Consider the following 24,043-nt stretch of genomic DNA (forward strand, 5'->3'; position numbering starts at 1 on the left):
TTTTTTTAAAATACTGTGACAATTGTTGGGGGCATACTTCCTTTATCAACTTTGCGTATGTCTTAATTACTCTAATAAGTTCCTGGCACCGGTGATATCGTACGAGGGCTTGTGTGACTTGTCGAAATCATTAATAAGATCGGGCATTGCCCCAGGGCATGTCTCTTTGGGGGCTGTGAATAGTGGAGCCTGAAACTTGGATGGGAGACGACCTAACCACTCAGGGCAGATAAGATATTTTTGGAGGATATCAGGACCTTTGTGCCCCGTGGGATTCAAGACCAGAACTGCATCCTGGCTACCTGACACCCAGAGCTTGCGCTTACTTAGGTGACTCTGGAAAGTTGTTACCTCCCTGACCCCCAGTACAAGGAACAGGTCTTTGCTAACGTGATTTGCGAAATTACTGCATTCTTTTTAAAAGCAACATAAAGGATATATTTTTTCACATACCTCAGTGTGGAGTGTCCTTTGTGGTGGGTCTAAAGTGAAATTGGTGCATGCGTGAGTGTGTGGTGCGCAAACGCTTTACACATTGCCTCTGAGATAAGCCTGACTGATCGTGCCAAGCTCCAAGGGGGTGAGCGGGTGTTATCTTCAGTGTGTAACTCCCTTACCTGACTAGAGTGGTGGTTTCCGCCTGGCTTAGACGCAAGCCCATGCAAACTAGAAATGCCATTCCTAACAGACCCAGAATGAAATTCAAAATCCTGTGCTCCTTCTGGAGCAGTGGGCTACGATATATTCAGAAGATGGTTCCTTATCAAGAACTAACTAGGAATATTGTTTTGGCAAATGCATTTCACCAGCCAAAGTTCAGGCCCTAAAAGCACATTGGCAGGTTCCAAACAGTTTATGGTCTGAGGCTCTGAAATATATGGCTAAAAAACAAATGCACCAATTAAGTTCGTTTTTAATTCTGGAATTTAAAAAAGGTGTGTGTGTGTGTCTGTGAGCATCTCAGTGTCTTTATGGGCCAAATTTATTTTCTGGTGGATGGCCCAGTTTCTGCCATGGAGACCAAGTAAATTACTCTGTCGCCAAGCTGAAGATCATTTATAATGCATTAGCAGGAACAGCCGTCATGGCGGTTACTATTAATGCTTTTCGCTGTTTGCTGTAGGGCCTATCAACATGATGGCCCTTGCACTAAACCTATTTTTAAAAAGACAATTATTTTTGAAAATTAAAAAGATAATGTCCCCCTCGTCATGGGTTTGCCTGGTGGTGAGAGACAGTAAAGCCAATTCTCCTATGGCTCTTACTCAGTTGGGCCTTTGGAGACGTTTGGCCATAGCGTTGACTGAGTAATCACCTCCGTGGTCCGCCCGCATTTAAATCGCGCGGGTGCACCGCAATGCTGGAGGAGAGGAAACGATGTCACTATTGCAAAGGAAGTGATGGACGGAATGCTGAAAAACGCAAACATGTCACCACTGCAAAGGACTTCCCTCTCCGCCAACATATAACATATAAATCAGGTCCGTTGTCTCGAATGGTATTTCATGACGATACATCGTGCAAAAGAAATTTCACTTGTTTGCAGCTTTAAGACCCTTAAAATCTATTTTCTAGTTTTGAGGGTTTTAGATGTGTATTATGTAAGTATATGTGGGAGGTTTTTCATTTGTTCTGACTGCCAATGCATGTTTTATTTTTCGTATATTTCGTTTGTAATGAGAGTTTGCCCCTAATTAGCATGTGTGCTGAGTTTTTAGTAAGCAATGATAGGTGATTTTGTACAGTGCTTGCAATGGTAATATAAATGTACAGGTTAATACTATCATAGAATACTCATTTTCTTCATGAATGTGCTGGTACTCTCCCATTAACAGTATTGCTGGTACATTTCCTTTCACATTAGATAAGTACAGTACTCAGTAACTGGCCATTTAATGGACTATTTGTGCTTATGCGCTTTTCTCTTTAATCTCTACTAAGAAGTGAAAGTAGAAAGCTTTGAAAAACAGAACTATATGAACATATCTCTTAGAGACCAATTCCTTTTAGTATTTTTCACAAAAAATATTTTTGTTATTATGGGCAGGTGTTGTATACATCATTAATTTAGTAGTTAGCATGGAAACCCCATACTTACACGTCTGAGTAACGAGGAGTCTGGTACTGCAACAAACTCATATATTCCAAAGTCATCCAGAGCATCTTCGTGGCCTAAAGTACACATAACATTAAACCATGAGTTAAGTTTATGACGTACACAGTGTGAATGTCTTCAGTAATGACCTGTGGGAAGAGGAGAAATTACCTACAGTGTAGCCTAGCACAATTAGTAGAACAAGAAGGCAAAGAAAGCAAGATAGGACTTGAAAGGTGTGGAATGCGGAAGAGGGAAGGCTGGGCTGAAATGTGAGGGGAGGACCCTTCAGGTCAGACAAAGATAGTTGACCAGTCTGAATTATGAAACTGTTGCTTCCGGGCTATTTAAGAAGCAGCAAGAGCAGCAACTGCTTTGGTTTTATGGTGCCTGTGTGATTATACTGTTCAGTTTACCAGTACATGCCCTGCACCTTTGTTTTCTTTTGTGCTCCCAGAACTGACCACAGGGTACAGTTTACTCATTTCCCTGGGCTTAGCTGCACATCTAGGGTAGGCAAAGAAAGGTAGAGAGGGGCACTGTGGGACTGATTGCTGTGAGACACAGGAACTGCTGTCAAAGTTGATAGGATTATCCCTGGAAACTTGCTCCCTACTGATTAGCAAGGACCCAGGAGTCACCCTCACCCACAGGCTAGTGTGAAGCATAAATCTGGCACCCCTCGGTACCTTCTGCGGAGGAGAACACTAAGGACTGGACTTATTCCCACTCGTATCTGGGACAAAGAAGTGTACTCCAAGGGTCAGCTGTCTGACCTCTGTTTAAACTACAAGGACACAAAAGCTCCAAGAAGACCACTTTTCTAAAAGAGCTCAGCTGACCAGTTTCAATTGGATCTGCTTGGACCCTGCTGGTGGCTTCTGTTGGAGTGTGTCCTGACCATCAAGTGCTGTTCCTGAAATCCTGGAACACTTGACTGGTGTTTGAGTTTACTCCTCTTTAACAAACTTTAAAAGTTGAGCCTTAAAACCTTTTTGCTGTGGCGTGGCTGGCTGCCATGGAAGATGGCCGTCGCCTACTGTAGCTCCTTCTCATCCCGAGTCCTCCCCGGAAATATCTGTCCCAAAAAATCCACAGGCATGTAACAAAAAGGTGTGGAGGAGTGATTGGAACCGCAGGGGTATGACCTGTACTGACCCCGAGTTGACGCCGGTGCATTGAAAGCGGGCTAGGGCGAGTAGAGCGTGGTGGCCTGCACGATGACCTGAGACTGGGGCCTCGAGTGATGGCGAGCTCTGGAAGACGCGTTGCCTAATCGCTAAGCGTCGCGCCGAATTGCCTATGCAGGGAAGTGGTGCAAGGAACACAAAGCCTGGCGGAAGTTTGTGTGAGCGACTGACGGCATAGACTGGCTGGAGGTGACATGGCCTCAGCAGCACTGCAAAGGAAGTGGCCGGATTGTCTCACAGAGCCCTGACTGCCCCTGGGGGCCGAACTAATTGAACTGGTGCTGGCTGCGGAGGCCCAGAAACGGCGTAGGACAGCCTGGTGTCCCCAAACCCAACGCTGAGAAGTGTCGGGCGGCCTGCCCGGTAGCGGCCTGAAAGACAGGGGAAAGCACGACCTCGCTCAGCATTAGACACGTTGCGAGGGACCCCGCAGGGCGTGGCCCACTCACCACTTTACGGTAGGCCGCAGGACCCTGTGGTGTGGAGGCCTTGTCTCTGAGACTCCCTCACTCCGCTCCCCTGAAGACTCACACAGGTACAGAAACAGACCGGGATCGCCGGTGGGGGTAAGGAGTGGCAGGATAAGATACAGAAATCAAGAGCGAGGTCTGCTCCTCGCAAAGACAGCCAGCCTGAATGTGGGGCCCCTTATGAGACAGGGTGGCTGTAACAGAATCGCAGGCAGCCCTTGAAAATAAGCTAAGAAGCATTGCTGGGCACAGTTGAAGGGGACCCAGCCACAGTGACTAGTAACGGGACAGTTTATCAATAGAATGATTCCTCAGATGCCATACAGTACGGTGCAACAACCGTAGGGAATTGGCATCCCCCCTTCAGTGGTGATCGGTGGAGTGGCGGGAGAGAAGACCGGCCACCTGGCGTAGGGTTTAACCCATCTCCTGCCATCAGGTGGGGCCTATGCACCAACAGCTCGACGTGGGAAAACCGAGAGGCCGTGTGGGGTAGTTTGCCTCACAGGCTGGCGGCGGTAAGTACTACCTAGCATCGGCCTCAGACTGCACTGGACAGCGTTGGGCCCAAGATGACGGGAGGAGGAGAGGCCAATGTAATACGCATCAAACAAAACTGGACAAGTTTACCTGGGTAAAAGAACAGTCGGAAGAGAGAGACCCAGCGACCACGCAGGCCGCAGACCGCACGGAGGCAAAAGAGGTTACGCCACAAGATATAATGGCCAACCTGAACAGGGTGCACATGTCCTTAGAAGCACGCATTGGCTCCGTCTCTGTAGAAATTGCGCTGGTCCACGCAGACCTCAAAAAGATTAACACAAGAGTGACGGAGGTAGAAACCTGAAACGCCAAGTGCAGCAACTACAAATCAAAAGTAGGGCGATGGCCTCGAGGTTAGATGAATATGAAGGCCGCTCAAGACGCAATAACGTCAGGATCATTGGGGTTCCTGAATGAGCAGAAAGCCTGGCAACTCATCTATTCGTAGAAGACCTTATCCAGAACCACTTGAAACCTAGAGGTCTGTTGCAATACTTTTCTGTGGAAAGAGCCCATCGAGTTCCGGGCAGCAGACCTAGGCCGGGGGGCACCCCCAAGCCCTATCCTGGCTCTCATCTTCAATTTCCCGGATTGGGACTTAATCCTGCACACGGCTCGGACATCCCCGCCGTTGTGCTTCGAGCACAGTACAGTAACCTTCTTCCCAGACTACACCGCGGCAGTTATGAAACAAAGATGCAGCTTTCTCGATGTAAGAAAGCACTGAGAACCCGAGAGCTCAAATACTCCATGCTCTTCCCTGCAAAGCTGAGAGTCAAAGCGGAAGGGAAGGCATGGTTTTTCATGACACCAGAAGAGGCCCAGGAGTGGCTTGAAGGCTGGAGTCAGGTCACTAGCCACGGACGACCCGGGAAAAAGCCAAACAAGCACCAGTTGATGGCTGAGAATCCGGGACAAGATGAGACCGCATCTGCCACCGCAACAGATGGCCCAGGAAACTCAAAATGACGAACATTAGCCCTGAGCTGGAATGGTGTCAACCTGGGATGCTCGAGAGAACTGTTTCAGATTTGATGACTGAGTTGCGGGTTCTGATCATTTGTTCATCTGTTCACCTATGGGTATTGATCGAGATTTACTGATCATCGCCAATAAGGTACCTTTTTCATACTCAGGGATGGACTTGGAAGGGTATCGTATATGCTCCCCCCACAGATGTTTGGGGTACCAGGCGCTCTGCGCTGTTGGGGAGGGGGGTAGTTTTAAATCTGGCAGGGAGGGGGGTGGGAGGGGCGGCAGGGGTTCATAGTTATTGTATTTGTAGTTTTATTTGTTTGGCATTGGCCAATACATGACTTGACAGATATTACATCGCAGTCAAACCTCAGTATCTGACCAATTTCATTCCACCAGTAGACCTTAATGACGCAAGTGTCCAACCCGGGTGATCGGGTTGTTCCCACACCCATCTCAAAACCTCCGAGTGCCCCCCACTTAGGGCTCCTTCCATGGAATGTGAACAGTCTGATGGATAAAGTAAAGAGAGGTCTTGTGCTACAGTACCTCAAACGTCCGGAACCAGCAGTGGTCCTCCTCCAGGAGACGCACCTGGTGGGAACAACATGTAAAGCCCTAGAAAGGTGGGGTTTCAAACTAGCGGTACACTCAGGGTTCACATCAGGCTCAAGAGGGGTAGGGATCCTGATTAAAAAACAATTTCCTGGGTTTAGGTTTTCAAGGGGAGGTATTTAATGCAATATTGTCCACACCTCTTAAAAAATAAAGCCACCAGGAAGGGTATACATTGAGGACCTGATAAAGGTCAGACCTCTTATGGCCTGGCTAAAAATTTGGTCCAATACCGAGGCAGACCTGAGCAGACAAATTATTAGAGACTGTACAGAAAGGGACAAAGGAATGAGTATTCCCTGGCTAAAATACGTGAAGTCCACACTTTAGGGAATTGGTTGTAAGGATCTTTTTATCAATCCAACGGAAATTATCCCCCAAGATATACTGAGAGTCAAAAAAAAATTCTTGGTCCTGGTAGCCACACATAGAGCGGCTGCGGAAGAAAGTTAAACCTCAGTTTGTGCTCACAGAATGGTGAAAACAGAGGAAGGAATGGAACCTTATCTCGCTCTTATGTATACCGCCCAGGATAGATTTTTAATCACTCATTTTAGGCTCAACCTTTTACACCACCTACTGGCTGATCCACCAGGTTTTACTTCAACCGTTGAGCAGAAGGGTTCCTGCGGCTGCGACAACAGATCTCCGCAGGATACTCTTCATTTTGTACTATTATGCCCATTTTATGTTTTACCTAGGCGTAGCTTTTTAGTAAGAATTTTAAAACAGGCAAAGTTTAAACATGCCAAGGTTGCCTTACTATTCTTGCAAAGGGCTAATGATCCTCATACACTGTTTTGCATTATGAATTTTATTAAGGTTGCTTTAAGGTTAAGGAACTCAAGAGGGTGGTGTTGAATGAATTTTTTTTAATTTGTTTGGGCCAATTGTCTTCAACCATGTGTTATGAACCGTATTTTACTGATTTTAACTGTATATGGACTTTTATGGTATGTTTTAAGTACCGAATAAAGGGTTATTGAATTGAATTGAATTGAATTGAAAATAAAGCCACTCTTGCCATTTTTTAAATGAAATTTTCCCAAAGTTCTTCCAGCTACAAAGGATAATTTTACAAGCCAAAGTTAGCATTAAGTCGAACAGAAAGCAGTCATCCTCCCCGATAGGTTTGGGTCAAGGTATCCTGCTAAAATATATGATAGCTCTTTAACTGGTGAGACATTGAATATCTGTGTGATGTAATTAAAGACTTTGTTCCAAAAATTGTGTAGCATAGGACATAATAGGAGCATGTGTGGTAAGTCACCTGTTTGTGAATTGTAGTTCCAGCACTGTTGGGACTGGATTCGTTTAAGGTTGACTAGTCTAGCAGGGGTCCAATAGTTCCTATTTATGATCATGAATTTTGTTTGTGAGATAGGAGGAGAGATTTTGTAGTTAAAGGGCATCATATGAATTTGTGTCCAGTCAAGTGTAATTGTCTTGCTGTTCGGTTCAGACTCCCATTTTGCTACATTATTCAAGTGATGCTTACCCGGTGTGGGAAGTAGTAATTTATACATCCTTGATACCGTGTGACCTGATTGGAGTAATTGGTGAAGTTTGGAAGGTAGCAAGTGAGTAAGTAAGTTACGTTTTAGTTTAGAGATTTGTGTTTTAAGTTTCAGAAAGTCATAAAAGTCTGGTTCAGTTAAACCTTTCTCTTTCTCCCCTTGGAAACCTAAATACAAGAAGATTTGGAATATGCTTGACTCGGCTTCTACAGTCTTTAAACCTCCTTGCAATATCAGCCCCAAGTGTGACTACCAGCGTACTAATCACAGACACAGGAAATATAAACATCCCAACTAAGGATGAGTGATGGTTTACCTCTCAGAATATGGCTAAATCGATTAACCACCCAATGCTGGTTTATAGATGTGCCTCTTGATCCCGAGCTTACTCTTACTCTCTTCTTCTCACTCTCTCCTACTTTCCTTATTCTATTAGTATTTATTTAATTCATCTTATCGTTTTCTCCCTCTCTTGACTTTCTTTAAACTAAAAATGGATAAAGGATTTTCACCAGGATTATTAGGTCTAGGATACATGCTTCTACTATTGATATGCTAGATACACTGGAACCTTTACCACATTGAACACTATTTAGTAATGTGTAACAGATCTAAGGTACACCAATCTGCATCTGTCATTCCAATGTGAGCACTCACAAATGTTTATGTATTCTGTAATTGCTAACTTTTGTGTGATAACTTTTGCTGGGCCAACTCATCTACCAAGCACAGATGTTCTTGCCATTCGGGTTGGCCATCTCACTCATTATCACTGTATCGCTGTAAACTTTCTTATCAAATACCTTTATCCAATATGGCATGTGTCTTTTTGTTATATGTTTTTTCTTTGTGTTTGAAATAACCAATAAAAGTTATTGAATTAAAAAAAATACAATTTCCACATATTATCCAACAGACGTGGACGGACGACCAGGGGCGTTTTGCAGCAGTAACAGAACAGTGGGAAGGGTGGCAATTTAACATTGTCGCTGTATAGATCCCTCCAGCGTTGCACTCGATTGCCCTTCCGGCACTGAGCGCATTTCTCCTCAAGCTTCAGGAAGGTGAATTAATAGTGGGAGGCGACTTCAATACCACTTTGAATGATCTAGTGGACCGCATGCCCCCTAGGCAACAACACCGATCAACATCCCGTCTAGCTGACCTGTTAGAGACACTGGGCCTGGTAGATCTTTGGCGGTTTCATTCCCCGCAGGTATGGCAGTATACAATTCACTCTGGCGCCCACAACGCCCTCTCTAGAATTGATTACATACTCACACTAGCAGACACGGTCGGGAAATTCACTGAGATCCGTCATTTAGCGATGGGCATTTCGGATCACTCCCCAATCTTCGCAAAATACACGTTGCATGGCCCAACCCAACGCCGCATTCACCCCATTTACCCTGGCTATCCTAAAAACCCTAGGATCTGGAAAGGCCTCACGGATGCCACCAAACACTATTTAGAAGAAAACGAACATTCTGTCTCATCCCCCCTCATCCTGTGTGAGGCCTATATGCCAGTCATTAGGGGACAGGCAATTTCCCTCATCGCAGGCCACAATAAAGAAAAGGCCAAGATCATAGAGACCCTAGAACAGGAAGTCAGTGACCTGGAAACAACACATTCCCAGGACCCTTTGGAAGCCAATACAGCACATTCAAATGCGAAAAAACAAGAATACAAGGAACACATGAAGGAAGACGTCCGGATTAAGTTAGCATCCATCCGCCATAAAATCTACGAGGCAGGGGACAAAGCGGGACAGCTTCTCACCTGGTTACATAGGTGAGAACGTGCAGACCGATGGGTAGCCGGACTCCAGCTTGATTTGGGAGAGACCATTACAGACTCAGAGCCCATAGTGGGCACGTTCTCGCAATATTATCAGAGGGTGTATGCCCCGGTGGCCACAGCGTCGCCTGATGAAGCCGCTGGCCTCCTGAGGGATATACCCACCACGGCACTTACGGCAGAGGAGGACCAAATACTTGAAACAGAGCTCACACCAGAGGAGATAGTAATAGCCATAGGCATTTCTACTGAATTATACAAAAAAGCATCCACACGATTGGTGCCATACTTGCAAAAGATGTACACAGCCAGTCTATAAGTGGGAGATCTCCCCAGAGACCAGTGCATGGCAACAATTGTGGTCATTCGGAAACCAGGAAAGCCGGCCCATGAATGTGCCTCTTATCGCCCTATCTCATTGCTTAATGCAGAGGCTAAAATCCTGGCCAATTTATTGGCAAATAGATTGACCCCCCACCTCGCAAAACTGGTCCACCCAGAACAATCTGGCTTAATGCCAAAAAGGAACACAACGTTTAACCTACGTCACTTACACGGTGTGCTGAGCCGCAGACATACCATCCAGGAAGATGCCATTATCCTGTCACTTGATGCCGGCATGGCCTTTGATACGATTGAATGGGCATTTGTTTTGCAGTCCTTGAACACATGGGACTAGGTCCCAAATTTACATCCTGGATAAAGCTGCTTTACACAAAGCCACTAGTGCAGGTGGGGTTCAATGGCAGGCTCTCCGATACATTCCCGCTAGGTAGAGTTACGAGACAGGGTTGCCCGCTGTCCCCGCTCCTCTTTGCCCTGGTGCTGGAACCATTGGTGGCCTGGATTCGAAGCGACCCTGTTATTCGTGGGCTTAAATGGACAAAGGACTGGGAAGACCGGATATCCCTATATGCGGATGACATCTTACTATATATAGCATCCCTGAGGGCCTCCCTAGTTAGACTACTGGGCATCTTTGAAATCTACGGGGAATGCTCGGGATATACTGTTAATTGGAAAAAATCCATACTATATGTCCTGAGCGGCCACTCTCCAGTCCTACCTAGAGACTGTGAAGTCAATGTGGCGGAGGATGGCTTCCGATACCCCGGGAATCTTTATAACGGACAGCCCAGAAGACTTCATGAAGAAAAACCTCCAAGAACCCCTCAAAAGATTATGCAGGGATGCTTAACACTTGCAGTCCATCCCCCTGACACTACTAGGACAAGCTGCACTTTTCAAAATGATGGCGTTGCCTAGATTTCTCTACGCCCTGCAAGAATACTCCATTTCCAGTTTCCTATGGGAGGGAAAACTGGCCCGGATAGCAATGAACAAATTGATCAGAGGGTGGTATGATGGAGGTATCGCGCTTCCCAACATACAGATGTACTATTTGGCCGCCCAACTAGCTGTCCTTAACCAGTGGATTCATTCTCCCCAGACGGAACCCGCATTCCGTATGGACCGATTTGTTCTGGAGGAGGTAGGGGTCCTGAGGGCACTCTAAAACAAGACTCTGGGGACATGCCTCAAGGGACCCACTGCACACACAGTCCATATATGGCATACCGCCAGCAAGAAGCTGGGTTGGGCAAATACGACAATGCAGTTCACTCCACTTTGGGAAACCGGGAGGCTGGGAAGGCTGAGCAATTGCAAAGGATTCAAACAATGGGATCTAATCGGGATCTCCAGGGTTGGCGACCTCTGGAACAAGGGGAAAGTTATCCCATTTGAACAATTTCAGGAGAAGTACGAAATGGCACCAACAGAAAAATTCAGGTATCTCCAAATTCGGCATGCACTGATGGCCGCCATCCCGCCGGAGACTGCCCTCCCGAAGGCTTCACCCCTGGAGGACAGGCTTCTTACGGATATAATTGATCAAAGGGCCATCTCTTTGACGTATCAAAAATGAATTAACAACCAGCCAGACCCCACAGTAAGTCACCGTGAGAAGTGGCAGGCAAATGTGGGGGAACTAGACGACGCAGACTGGCAGGAGGCACTAGAATCTCCAAAGGTGGTGGCAATACCCGCCAGACTGAGACTGGTGCAACTCAAAGTGCTCCACAGGATGTACTTCTCCAGGCCGACTTTAACCAAGATGGGGAGAGCTAACGACCAACTCTTTCTCCGACAATGTGGGGCTATAGAAACATTCTTCCACACGATTTGGGACTGTCCCGACAAGAGTCAGTTGTGCTCCGGTGCCACCAGAATATAAACGTTGTATTTTAAACATATAGGAAGCCACTGACCTCAATCACACAGACCGAGACTGGGCAACTCTAGGCATGGCAATAGCTAAATGTAATATTGCCCGACACTGGGGAGTTCAAACTCTGCCAACACACACAGACTGGTGTAACAATATGGACCGAGGTTGCTATCGAAGCCGCAGTCATCAACGTTGAATCGAAAGCTGGCCTCAATCTGCTGAAGGAGATCTGACTTCCATAACATTTTCTAACTCCGACAGTAACTCTTTGACCAGGACCAACCTAGTTCTCATTGCGCTCCATCGCAGTTGGCCTCAAACCTTCTCCCTTCTCCTAATCTAATTTAAAAAGAGTTGCCCCTAGTTGGTGCATTGCGCTTTTTGGTGCCATTTTTATTTAAAAACACACCTCCGGTTCCCCTTTTTTGACTTTTTGGTGTCATTTTGTTAATTAAAAAATGTTCGCTATTTTTATATATTGGAGTGGGATTTCTATTCTGTTATGTTTTCAACTTTTTAACGGTTTTGGTACTTCTTAATGCTTTACACATTTTCTTAAATTAACCCTGTCTGCTCTGCTCCATAGCTATCAGGGACTGAACTGAGGTTTAAATTACTGAAACCTTTACTAGAGCTAACAAGAATAGTGACATTATTACTTGTGATGGGCTACCGTCCACTCCAATGAATAATCCACTTTCGCACAAGGACTGAAAAGGCTTTTTGCCATGTTTCACACGGTGGTGCACCAAGTAGACTAGGGTGGTTGTACTCTGTATTGACGATTGCTTTAGCATACACACTGAAAACCCTGCAATATCATCACAGAGAATCAGTGTGTTTCACTCCAGGCAGCTAATTTAACCCAGTGGATCACTGACTGAATATTGGAACCAAAAGTATTGTGTGGACAGAATAGTGTGTCATAAATATCGAGAACCAAAATATCGAGAAGGTAAGTGTAAATAGGTGAGTATAAATTTACTATTCTTAACTCCACATATACGTACCTTGAAGATATATATATATATATATATATATATATATATATATTGTCAAGGTGTCAAGGTACATATATGTGAAGTTATGTAAAGAAAACTTTACTTACCTATATAAACTTACCTTCACAATATTTTTGTTCTCTATATTCCTGATATTTTATCCCACGATATTTTTGGTTCTGATTATCTGTGTAAACAAAAAACCAGTTCTTAGGTCCGTGACCACTATTGATGATTTGAAGTCCTCTAATAATTCTTCTTTGACACGGCGATGTCTGGGGGTTCATAGAACCCCATTTCTGCCGCCAGAGGGCTTCTCTCAGGGGGCACACTCACAGTGCACCAATTAGAAGTTTGTGCAACGTGAGTGCGCCCCTTAGAGCTTCTTTGCCTCTTCACCCGCGTCAGTAATATGGCATGGCCACAAAGGCAAAGGAATTCCCTCATTTGCATAGGGCTCGCCCCCATGTAAATGAGGGAACACCCCCTGAAGATAGCGCTTGGGCTTTAAGTGCACCAGCACATCTGAAGTGGATGCACAAGCATCTGCGTCCCCTTCTGTAACACCAAAGTACCCTGGGGGTGCGCAAAGTGGGCGCAAACACCCGTTGCGCCCCCAGGGCACTTATTGTAATATGGCCCCTGATATAGTGAATTTTTAGTGCACAATTTTCTTTCGATTTTCAGTCACCTGCTAAATAAATTATTAAGCCTTAATTACTGCCTTGTTGCTTCTGGAAATTTACATTTTATAATTGACTCATCGTTAGCTAAACTGGTTGAAGGATCAATATCCTTAAAGGACTTTCCACCAATTTCCCTTTCGTTTTTTATGTCTTAACTTTTGTATAATTTATTAATCAATATTTACACTTTTTCACTTTTTCTTACCAGTTGTTTGAATCTGTAGGGACATTATTTAGTAACATCATGGTTGGCAGCTGATGTGTGGGTCTCTTGCTCACTGTATCATATGGATCAACCTGCACCTTAATAGTGAAGGGGTAGCTTGATGTACTTTCAGATGGATCCTGGTGTAGCAGTTGATGCTTGCCTATTTATACTTGAACTGGACTAGTCATCAATTGCATGAGGGTGGTGTTGTCTGAAGTGGGACACTGGGCACTGGGCAAAAATGTGATGGAGTGGAATGCAGTCCAAAGTATTACCAGTGGCTCAGTTTAATTCAAGCATTCCATCCATCACTTTTTTGTGTTCCTCAGCTTTGTAGTTACAACGCACACCACATGCATACTTCTCTATGTCTCGTGCAAATGTGTTTGTTATTACGCCCGTATGGCGACACAGCTATCTGTGGAAAATAAACAATGGCAGCCTGATCACTATCTCGGTCCAAGGCAGGGATGTCTTTTTCTAAATATAACCTTTTGTTTCCAAGTATAACCAAAGGAGACACTTCGGCTGACTTCGAGGGGTCCCTGCATGCTGAAGCTTTCGCCCAGCATCTGACTGACATCTCCGCGAGGAGTGTCCAGTTCGTGACCAAGACGGGTTTCTACATTCATACCCAGCAGGTAACGGTGGTTAGATCATCCAGTAGGAGGTTTCTTGGCAGAAAATACACTTACACCCTAGACACGCAGGTTAGGGTTTGCATAGTCGGAGTGCGCTATTTTGTTATATTGTTACATATGCTTGCATATATACATTGTTTCAGCAAGATAGTGTAACTCTTTGTTTTATTCACTGTCCTGACACTTATTATAACTTTCGTCTCTTTTTGTCTATTGATAATTGCAGCACATATTTTCTATAGAAGAATCACTTTGGTTCAATAAATATAAAAAACGTCCCATCTTGTATATTTCGTATATTTCTGTGACCGAAAGAGACCACGAGTGTCTGAGAGAAAAGTTCTAGGTCTGTCACCACTGTTCCTGAAGAAACAGGATTGCCATGTTCAGTAGTTGCCAGACCTGTTCACTCCCTGTCTAGGTTAGAGGGGCTCATGGTGGCACTGTGAACAAGCTGGTCTAAGGGACAACATATCCTGCGAGGTTTTATGGAATCAGTCTGTACCATCCTAAGTTAATTTCGTCCATAAATGTGCAATTCCTACTGATTAGTGGAAACTACACTGCACCTGAAGGTAGCCTTTTCTGCTCATGTCAAGCTATTAAAGTTGTCTGAAGGAAATCCAAAATGAATAGAAAGATGTTCCTTTGTGGGACCTCATAATCAACGAGTGTGGAAGCCCAAGGCATCTCTCTCGTATTGCGTGGAAATTGGATTTTAGCAGCTTTTAATTACATGGTTATGTATGAGCTATTTTTATTTTTAAAATGATACGTAAAAACAAAACCATATAAAGCTGATAACTGTCGGTGCAGGTGACTCAGGAAGCGTGAGCGCCAAAATTCAAAGGAGCCAAAAATGATGCCCAGATTAGCAGTAAGTGGGTGGAATTTGGAGGACAGGGATGAGGATAGACTGGTGAAATAGAGAGAACACAAGCCTTGAGGCATGAAGCAAGGATGAACATAATTTCAGTTTTGTTAGAATTAAAACAGAGAATTTGAGAGGTCACCCAGGATTCAAAGACCAAGAGATAGGTATAGATTACATTGTGCAGCAGAGTTAAAATAATCAAAAGCATTGGCAAAGCAAGTAGGTCTGGCGTTGGCTACCTACTTTTGGCTTTGCCAGTGTTTATTGTTTTAGTGAAATTGTACAAGGGGAACTAATTTTTGTGTGTAAGTGCACATAGTGCAAGAGCGGAATGATGTCACTCACAGAAGTAAGACAATGGTTGAGGTGTACTGACCCCTTGCTCATGCGATGTGCTGGGTTGGGCTGAAACAAAAATGTGAATGACAACAATAGGCAATGGGATAAGGAGAGCTGGCTGATTCTTATACACATTTCATAAAAATGTTAAAAGCCGGAACAGAAACTACCGGAGACCCTATGGCCCTGATACTTCTGGATGCAGAGAAGGCCTTTGATAGAGTCTCCTGGCAGTTTCTCTGGAAAGCTATGGCGACGGTGGGATTTCAAACTAAAATCATACAGGCATTACAAAAAATGTATATTAATCCTAGAGCTGTTGTATCTGTTAATGGAAGTTTAACCAAGGAAATCGTAATTTCCAGGGGAACTCGGCAGGGATGTCCTTGCTCGCCATTGCTTTTTGCAATATACATTGATTCCTTCATTCGCTATTTGGAGAAAAATAATCGTATAACCCCTATTATATCACAGGGATATGCAACAAAAACATTAGCATATGCTGACGATATTGCTATAGTTACTGCTGACCCCGGAGTAGCAATGCTGATCATAGAGGCCGAAGCCAAGAAATTTGGGTTGGTCTCTGGCTATGCATTAAATCAAGGAAAGACACAAATTGTTCTAAATCAAAAAATCTCTTTGGACGATCCTAGGGTGGTGAAGGGAGCGGCATACCTGGGTGTTACAATTTCCTCCAATTTAGAGGAAGTTGTGGACTTAAATTTTAAGCCATTACTAAATACGATACAAAAAGATCTACGACGGTTAGATAATCTCCACCTGTCTATTATTGGAAGAGCTAATGCAATTAAAATGGTGTACTTTCCTAAGATATTGTATCTATTCAGGGCAGTTTGCCTAGAAATCTCTAATCAGTGGTTTACAGTAATGGAACGTACCTTTTCTAGATTTGTATGGTCTTATGCTCAACCCCGACGGGCATATAAATATCTTACCCTTGCAAAGGATAGAGGAGGGCTCGCACTCCCCAACTTAAGGAGATACTATTGGTCATGTGTATTATTGTACAGTAAGGAATTATTACAAAGTCCAAATAACATAGAGGAACATACCGCTTCAATTTTTCAACTATTGGTGGGGAATTCCTGCTATGGCTATTTTTGGAAATACATACATGACAGTTACCATAAAAAAGTCAAATTTAAGACTCTCTACAGTTGTTTTAAGGCATGGAAGGCTGTCAAAAAAGTACTAGGAATCGGACGATTCTCATACTACACCCCAGTATTAAATAACCCAATACTTCCAGCAACTATCTTTAAAGATAACTGCATTAATAAATGGTCTAATTTGGGAATAACACAACTAGGTGATTTTTATACTAACCAGGGTATTAAATCTTTCGAAGTTTTGAAGGGAGAATTTGGCTTAGACTGGCAGGACTTTTTTAAATATCTTCAGATCAGGGCCTTCCTAACTCATAAACTTGGATTAAAAACATTATGGGAAGAATCTACTGTAGTAGAGACAGTTATACATTCTAGGAAACACACGATTGGTGGAGTTTATGAGTTATTGTTGGACAAGCTCCCTGACGATCTAGATAAAATGGCAATAAGGTGGCAAAGTAAACTTGATATATCTAAAGAAGGATTTTTTGGCTCTTACCAATTAGCACAAACACTTCTTATTTCGACTAAACTTCTGGCACAATTTTATAAAACCTGTTTTTTTCTTTACTATACACTCAACAAGATTGCAAAATGGGGAACTGGTACTGGGACTTGCTGTCCAAGATGTAATCTATTTAAAGCAAACTCTATCCATATCTTCGCCTCTTGCCCAGCGCTAATGCCTCTGGTACAAGATATAGAGAGGTTTTTAACCGTTGTTCTTCATAGAAAAGTTGTCTTGTCACCAGAGGTAATGGTACTTGGGGTGGAAAACTCAGATAAACTTGAAAATGGCTATGATTTTATTTTTGTTGCCATGGCCGTCTGGCGCTTATGTCTAGCCTCGGCCTGGCTAGACCCGTTACCACCCACTTTTCAACAGTGGCTAGCTAGGCTACTAGCGGTGCATAACATCGAGATAGCTATATATAAGCGGAAAGTGAAAAGGAGACGTGAAAGGGGCATGAATATCTGGTCTCCTCTCACATCTTGGCGAGAGCAACAAATCTGATTTATTATCAATGCCACAATGTATTTATGTTATTTTTTGGTTTGGGGGTTTCTTCCATGTGAAGCCTTGAATATGTCTTGCAAAATTTCCTTTAATGCTTATTTAAGTTTGACATACATAAAGTACATGATATTAATGTACAGAATGCTTACCTGTCCGGGGGGGGGGGGAATAAATATGTTAAAACCAATAAAAAATATTTAAAAAAAACAAAAAATGTTAAAAGCCTTGGCTAATGCCAGACCGAAAAAGGAGAGAAATATCTGAAAATCACCTATGTAGAAATGTGAAATGACAGTAATATAATCAGATCAAGAAGTAGCGATAGTATACATAGCACAGAAAAGTGATCCATAACAGAGCCTTGGACACCTCACAGAATGAGAATGGAGGACATGACGGGGAGAAATTACGGACATGTCTATAAGAAATAGTATTTGACTAGCTGATAATCAAAAGATAAAACAAATACAGAAACATGGTGTAAAATAATTTAAAAATAAAAAGTAGTAAAAATTAAAAAATAGCACTACCTGATAACATTTGTGGTATTCTGTGTTCTGTTGAAGGGCTGCAACGAATAATTGGCCTGTTAAGAGTATATATCGATACATGTAAACCATATAAATAATAAAAAGGTAATGTAACACATAAAGTAAATACGAAGTACACATATTGTTTATACCTGTTGTAGAACTTGCGCTTTAAAACTACAAACAAAAAGAAAAAGATGGTTTTATATTTCTATGACAACTTTTGGGAAGTCTGCAATTTTTTCATTGGGAATAAAAATTACCTTTGTGCGGTTGGCATCTTTTCCATATAAAAACAAAACTGATGGATATTATTAAAAATAATGACATTCCAGTTATTGCAGCCAGTGGTGAGACCGAAATGTCCTTCTGAATGAGCTTCTCTCGACCTATATTGCAAAGAAGAAAAGTTGTTACTGTAATTTACTTACATTCATTGTTCTCCTAAGACTTCAAAATCCTCTTGCACATAGAAAATCGTATACACAAGAAAAACTAGGATTGGCTGATCCTTACCATCAGCCAAGCACAGACCATGTGAAAACACCTGTAATATCTAGCTGCGCTACTCCTCGCCCCCACAGGCCCTCCCCTTTTGTTATCTCAGTATGGCCAGTCACATCTAGAACAAGCATTGGCATAGCCAATAGGTCTCGCCTTTGGGACCTTATAAGTGTTTAGCCATGCAACAGTTGCATAACTAAATACTTATAGGGTCCCAAAAGCGAGACCTATTGGCTATGCCAAGCGGCCGTGCGGCCGCAAAAGTGATCGCGATCGCGGCCGCGAAAGTGAAAGTAATCGGGGTAAACATCAAAGCGGCCGCACGGCCGTGAAACTGAAAGCAATCGTGGTAAAGCGCGGCGCGCTCGCCCGCGCACATGCACTGTAGCTCTAGGCTGGCCTGGTAGCACTTTTTGGAGCCCTCTCAATAAGTCACGCCAGACCAGCGCATGCGCTGGGTCAGGCGAGACCTAAAAAGCCAGACTTTACCTCACTAATACCAAGCCAAACCCCTAAATACTTCTGGGCCAGACTTATTACATCATTGTCTCTGCTTGCGCTTTGAAATTACAGGCGTGAACTGCTAACATTCTGCTTCTTTTTCTTCCTTAATGCATGGGGGATTTTTAACTCGTTTAAAACATAACTGTTACCTGCTCCTATGACCTCATACTGACTTTCAGGCAGTCCAGGTTTTCCCACCAATACCAATAAGCACGGTGGATCTTGTAAACAAAAAGTAAAACTTCAGTTCCCAGAATGCTCAGTGCTGCTAGCTTAAAAGTCAAGACTTTCGCTACAAAGTCAATATCTATGGCAAAAAATAGACATGTAAGAATAGTGGATTTATTTTTTCCTTAAGTTACTCGGTGCTTGCAGTTAATTTGTTACCTATTTCCCAATTTCTTTTCTAAAGGCTTTACTGCATCTTACTATTACTTACCTTGTATTTGAGACAGGTATAAAATGATTTAAGCAGGGAAAAATTGTAGGGGATAATCCAATTGACCGCACGTTTGTCCTAATAATGAGCATTTAGCGGAATGTGGTAAAAATCATATATTTTATATGGTAATACCACATCAGTGATGTGCTAACTCTGCATCATGGAGCAGAAGTCCATGTCCCATCAACACCAGCAAAAAGCTGGCAGCACTTAGGAGCAAAAACACAATGAACAAGCATTTACAATGCAATCGGTCTCGCTTTCGGGACCTTAAAAGTGTTCAGCAAGAGCTATTGGCTCTGCTAATGCGCAGATGGGGTTACAGAAAGGTTATGTTTCAACAACAGCAAAAAAGCATGCACTATGAGACTGGCAATGCATTCCATTTTTTGTTAGATTCAGTTATTCTAACTCATTAGTGAATGCAGCCTTTTCCCACCAAACCCTGTTCCAGTAAATGCTCTAATGGCTCTTTCTATGTTTCACTAACAATGACCCCCGGTTTCAGTCATTTTCTAGAAATCATCTAGGTGCTCCTAACACACATCAGAAATCTGGGGAACATTCAGGAAAAGTACTGCAAGCCACTTGTTCCTATAGATTTTCGAAATTATGAAAATGTCTCAATTAAGCAATCTGAAAACTTAGCAACTATGGGTATACTGACGCTCAGATGCAATGGAGAAATAAAACCCGTCCTGCAACTGTTACATAGCTGCCAAGGTTTCAGATTGCTTATGTGTGACATTTAAATAAATTCAGTGTAATTATGAGTGACATTCAACGACTATTAGTGACACTTTCTCGCGAGCAAAATACAAGCAATGAAGACGTGGGAAACATATAAATATTAGAAATTACACTCATTTGAGCAATGAGAAACTAGGGAGCTTTTAAAACTGCTGCAAAGCACCAGAAATGGAAGGGCCCTAACCGAAATGTCACACAGACATTGCACTCCCCTTCGGTGAGGGCTCGGCTGCTGGACTCATCCGTGTCACGATCAGTGAATCAGCCTCTTTGCAGTGCCAGGCGGAGTGAAGCCACTCTGGCTTTATCCAGTGTTCTGCGCAGTGGGGTGGGGCAGAGACGTTTTAAGGCATGGGCAAAGTGGGCTCTGGCCCAGGGCCCCAGCCTTTCAGGGGGGCCCCTTGGAGCCAGGTCTGTGCTGCAGATTCTTGTCCGAATGACTTTGAATAATTCTTAAACATATTTTCTAAATACCGTTTTCCATTCAATTATTTTAAATGAGGGTGATGTGTGAGAGTGCATTACAGATATTTTGCAGAGAAAATGTGTTTATGTTTCATGCAACATCCCTAAAAAGAAGTTTCTTTTAGACCAAAACAGGACCTCACATATGAGAAATGGGAGGGTGTCACACAGAGATTATTTGCAATAATATTAGTTAGCTGCTGCTGTGATACAATATTGAAAACACATAATTATATCTGTATATTAGATATAAACACAGAATTTCAACAAGTGTGTCTATGCACTGTCAGTCACATGTCCAAAGAGGACATGAAATAGCTGAAAATGGATCATAAATTCGAAGCTGTTCCAAAGAGGGGCCCCAAAAATACCTTTGGCCCAGGGCCCCCAAAATCCTTAAGATGTCCCTGGGGTGGGGGAGTGAAGGGGGGCAGTGACCTCACAGTGGCAGTGCTGCTGTAGAATGAGCTGCTGTGGGAGGCTCCCCGTAGTCTTACAATGGATTGATCCTGGCTGCGCTTGTTTTCACTTTGTTGCCTAGTTCTTTTTACCCAGTTCTCATTTATCAAGAACTTGACCTGAAGGTAGCACAGACGGAGTTTGTTGGGCACCAGCTTATCTCAGACGGCGAGCAGAGAGCATGAAAATTAACAATATGAGTGGAGCCACAAGCACAAAGGGCATCGGATTCACAGGTGGTTGGGGCTGGTGCTGTTGTTGCTTTATTTTATTTTCAAACATTGTTCCTCTCCCATGAACTAGAGAGGTGAGACCACACCACCCCGGTCAGTGCGAGCTATTAAAAACTAAGCAATATTACAAAAGCAGACAATACCTGACTCCACTAGGTCCTCACTGCTCCAGTCAAAGTGAGACTGGACTACAGTGAAATTCTTGTGGGAGAAGGGGCGTGGTCATTTGCCTAAACAAAGAGCAGTTTTCTCTCGTTTACAAAATCCTGTTGGTTGTGTGCGCGGAGTGAGGCACTATCCGTGTCATTATAAGGGAAGAGGGGAACATTTAGATCCTTTTCTGCGTAATTACTGAATAGCTTGAAATGGGGATATGTCACCATTGCCAGCCAGTCAGTAATGCCATAGAAAAGGGCCTACATTTTCCCCCTCTTCCACATAACGACATGGATGGTGCCTAACTCCCTGCACAGGGAAAGGGTGGGTTGAAGAAAACGCATTCATGCTCGGAGGGTGGAGGGTGGAGGATGGGGGGAGGGCTCACTGTGATTCGGGAGGGTGAGATCAGCTGACTTTGAAGATCCGAGGTGGGCTCACCTGGTGGACTAATTTAAAAAAAGCATTTGCAATGCAATAGGAGTCGCATTTAAGCAAGATCTATTGCATTGCAAACGAGAGGGCGGGCAAGGGGCAGGGGGCGAGAAGGCACGAACAACGGAAGTGCGGTCGGGGGGCGAGAAGACACGGACTGCGGGAGGGGGGGGGAGAAGGCATGGGCAGTAAGAGAACCTTACTAAAGAAAATTGTGCTCACAATCTAAATAACACATACAGTGCAACACTTGTAAAGGGACCAGTAACCATTGAAGGATACCAATGACGACATGGCCGTTATAAGATGGGACTAACAAGCCTATAAACCAATCGGAAGGCAGCATTTAGTAAGGACAAAGACAGAAGCCAAGGGGGGCGTGGCTTGGCGCCAACGAAGCTGGCCTACTGAAGAGAAAGCTCCGCCGGAGCCGAGTCCTTAAATCTCATTAAGTCCGTTAATAATCCAGCAGGAGGGAACCCAGCACAGTCCCGGCGTTGGGGAAAGGAGCTGGCACCGAATTGTTGCAAAATCCAGACTCTAAAGGGAGCCCGGCGCCTGCCTGAACCTCGGAGACGCCACATCGGCAGCCGTAGGACTCGACTGCGGCCTGGAGGACATACACGCAGCCGCTCGTATGCAGTTCCTGCACGGCGGCCCATCCAGCCGTGTAAATACCAGCGCTGCGCCTTGGACCCTCCCTCCTCGCCTCCCTCTGTGACAACCAGCGGGGGTCCGCCACTGGCCTGTGTGCGCACACGGATATCATCATCCTGGTGAGGAGCGGAGCTGCATGGCCCGGACTATCGGGAGGCTGCTGTAATAATGGTAGGCGCTTGACTGGCATGACCCTGCGCTGGTCGACTGAGGCAGGTAAACGGGGGCGCGCCGCTGCATTTTCCTATTTCCTGGCCCCTCCGAGATCGGCCCGGCATACCCCAGCATCCAGAGACGGGGAGGGGCGCGGTGAGGCAGCCTGTCGGAGGTGCGCGCGGGGCGAGGTCCGTAGAAAAGGGAGAGCCCCCTTCTCTTCCCATCGCGAGGGCATGGAGGGAAACTGCTCTCTTCCCTGGATTTGGAGGGGAGCAAGCGTACTCACATAACTCCAGCCACACACAAAGCTGCATCAGAGCCTGCTAATTATAGCCTAAGCCGTGGTGACCGGACTCTACCAGACGCTCTGGACTGCCGTGACTGCTTGAAGGCGAGGGAGCGGCCAGGCGCGCAACAGAAAGGGGAACAGCAAGCACCACCCGAGGCAGTGGTGGGAATACCCTTGTAGATCTGGGGGGGAGGCCGCATTCCTCACCATGAAGATATACCTGCCACGGACGGCGGCCAAAAGGGCCCAGTGCAAAAGTGAACCATACTTGATTGAATAACAGCTTTTTGAGAGAATGACACAGCGTCACGGGACCATAGATCCATAGGAAGAGGCACTATCCTCTTACGGTGTGGACCTGAAGAGCGTGACTACGCAATGAAGCCCAAGGGTCCCACAACGGTGCAAGCTAACAAACTCGATAAATATGCCGGCCCCACAAGATGAGGGAGCTCAATGTACCCAGACTGAAACTGATAATGGCAGCTATCCAGGGACTGGGGACCACTCTAGGAACAAAAATCGACAAAATGTCTATCGAAATGAACCTATTGAGAGCAGACATGAACAAAACGGCGGACAAGGTCAAGGTTAATGAAGCCAACGTCCTGGAACTCCAAACCTCCACAACAAAACTCGAAGAACGGGTCAATAACCTGGTCCACCAGCGCTGTTAAATGGCTCTTAAGCTCAAAGATCAAGAAGAGAGGGCCCGACGTAACAACGTCAGAGTGGTCGAAGTCCCAGATGGCTCAGAGGGGCCAAGCATGGACCTCTTCCTTGAAGATCTAATCCTTAATCACCTTAAACCGAAGCGGCTCTCCTCTTTATTCACCATTGAGAGGGCGCACCGGGCGCCAATCCCCAGACCCAAACCGGGTGCGGCCCCTAGGACTATCATCACAAAAATCCTCAACTACAGAGACCACGACGTCATACTGCAGGCAACTTGAGCCCAGGGTGATTTACAATATGACAACTCAACGGTGCGATTCTTCCCGGACTTTACGCTCAAAGTTTAACAAGAGCGACGTTCCTTCGACGGAGTGAAGGCGGCATTCAGACAGAGAGGAATCAAATATATGATGTTCTTCCCGGCAAAACTCAAAATCATAGTTGACGGAAAGT

General features: G+C 44.6%; 1 protein-coding gene across 11 annotated transcripts in view; it reads right to left on the reverse strand.

The window, feature by feature from the left end:
- Positions 1-24,043, reverse strand: part of HEPACAM2 (HEPACAM family member 2) — a 474,652-nt gene that overhangs the window by 106,348 nt on the left and 344,261 nt on the right. For 3 of the 11 annotated variants that reach the window (XM_085631003.1, XM_085630992.1, XM_085630996.1), the window contains 5 exons: positions 18,129-18,254; positions 18,018-18,042; positions 17,866-17,921; positions 15,191-15,250; positions 2,099-2,172 (listed from right to left, as the gene is read on the reverse strand). In XM_085631003.1, the coding sequence (XP_085487129.1) occupies positions 2,099-2,172; positions 15,191-15,250; positions 17,866-17,921; positions 18,018-18,042; positions 18,129-18,254 (341 nt within the window). The remainder of the gene's footprint in view (positions 1-2,098; positions 2,173-15,190; positions 15,251-17,865; positions 17,922-18,017; positions 18,043-18,128; positions 18,255-24,043) is intronic. The other 8 variants (XM_085630993.1, XM_085630997.1, XM_085630994.1 and 5 more) reach the window with 5 other exon arrangements.

The sequence above is a fragment of the Triturus cristatus genome, chromosome 10 (genome assembly GCF_964204655.1).
Source record: "Triturus cristatus chromosome 10, aTriCri1.1, whole genome shotgun sequence".
NCBI classification, from domain to species: Eukaryota; Metazoa; Chordata; class Amphibia; order Caudata; family Salamandridae; genus Triturus; species Triturus cristatus.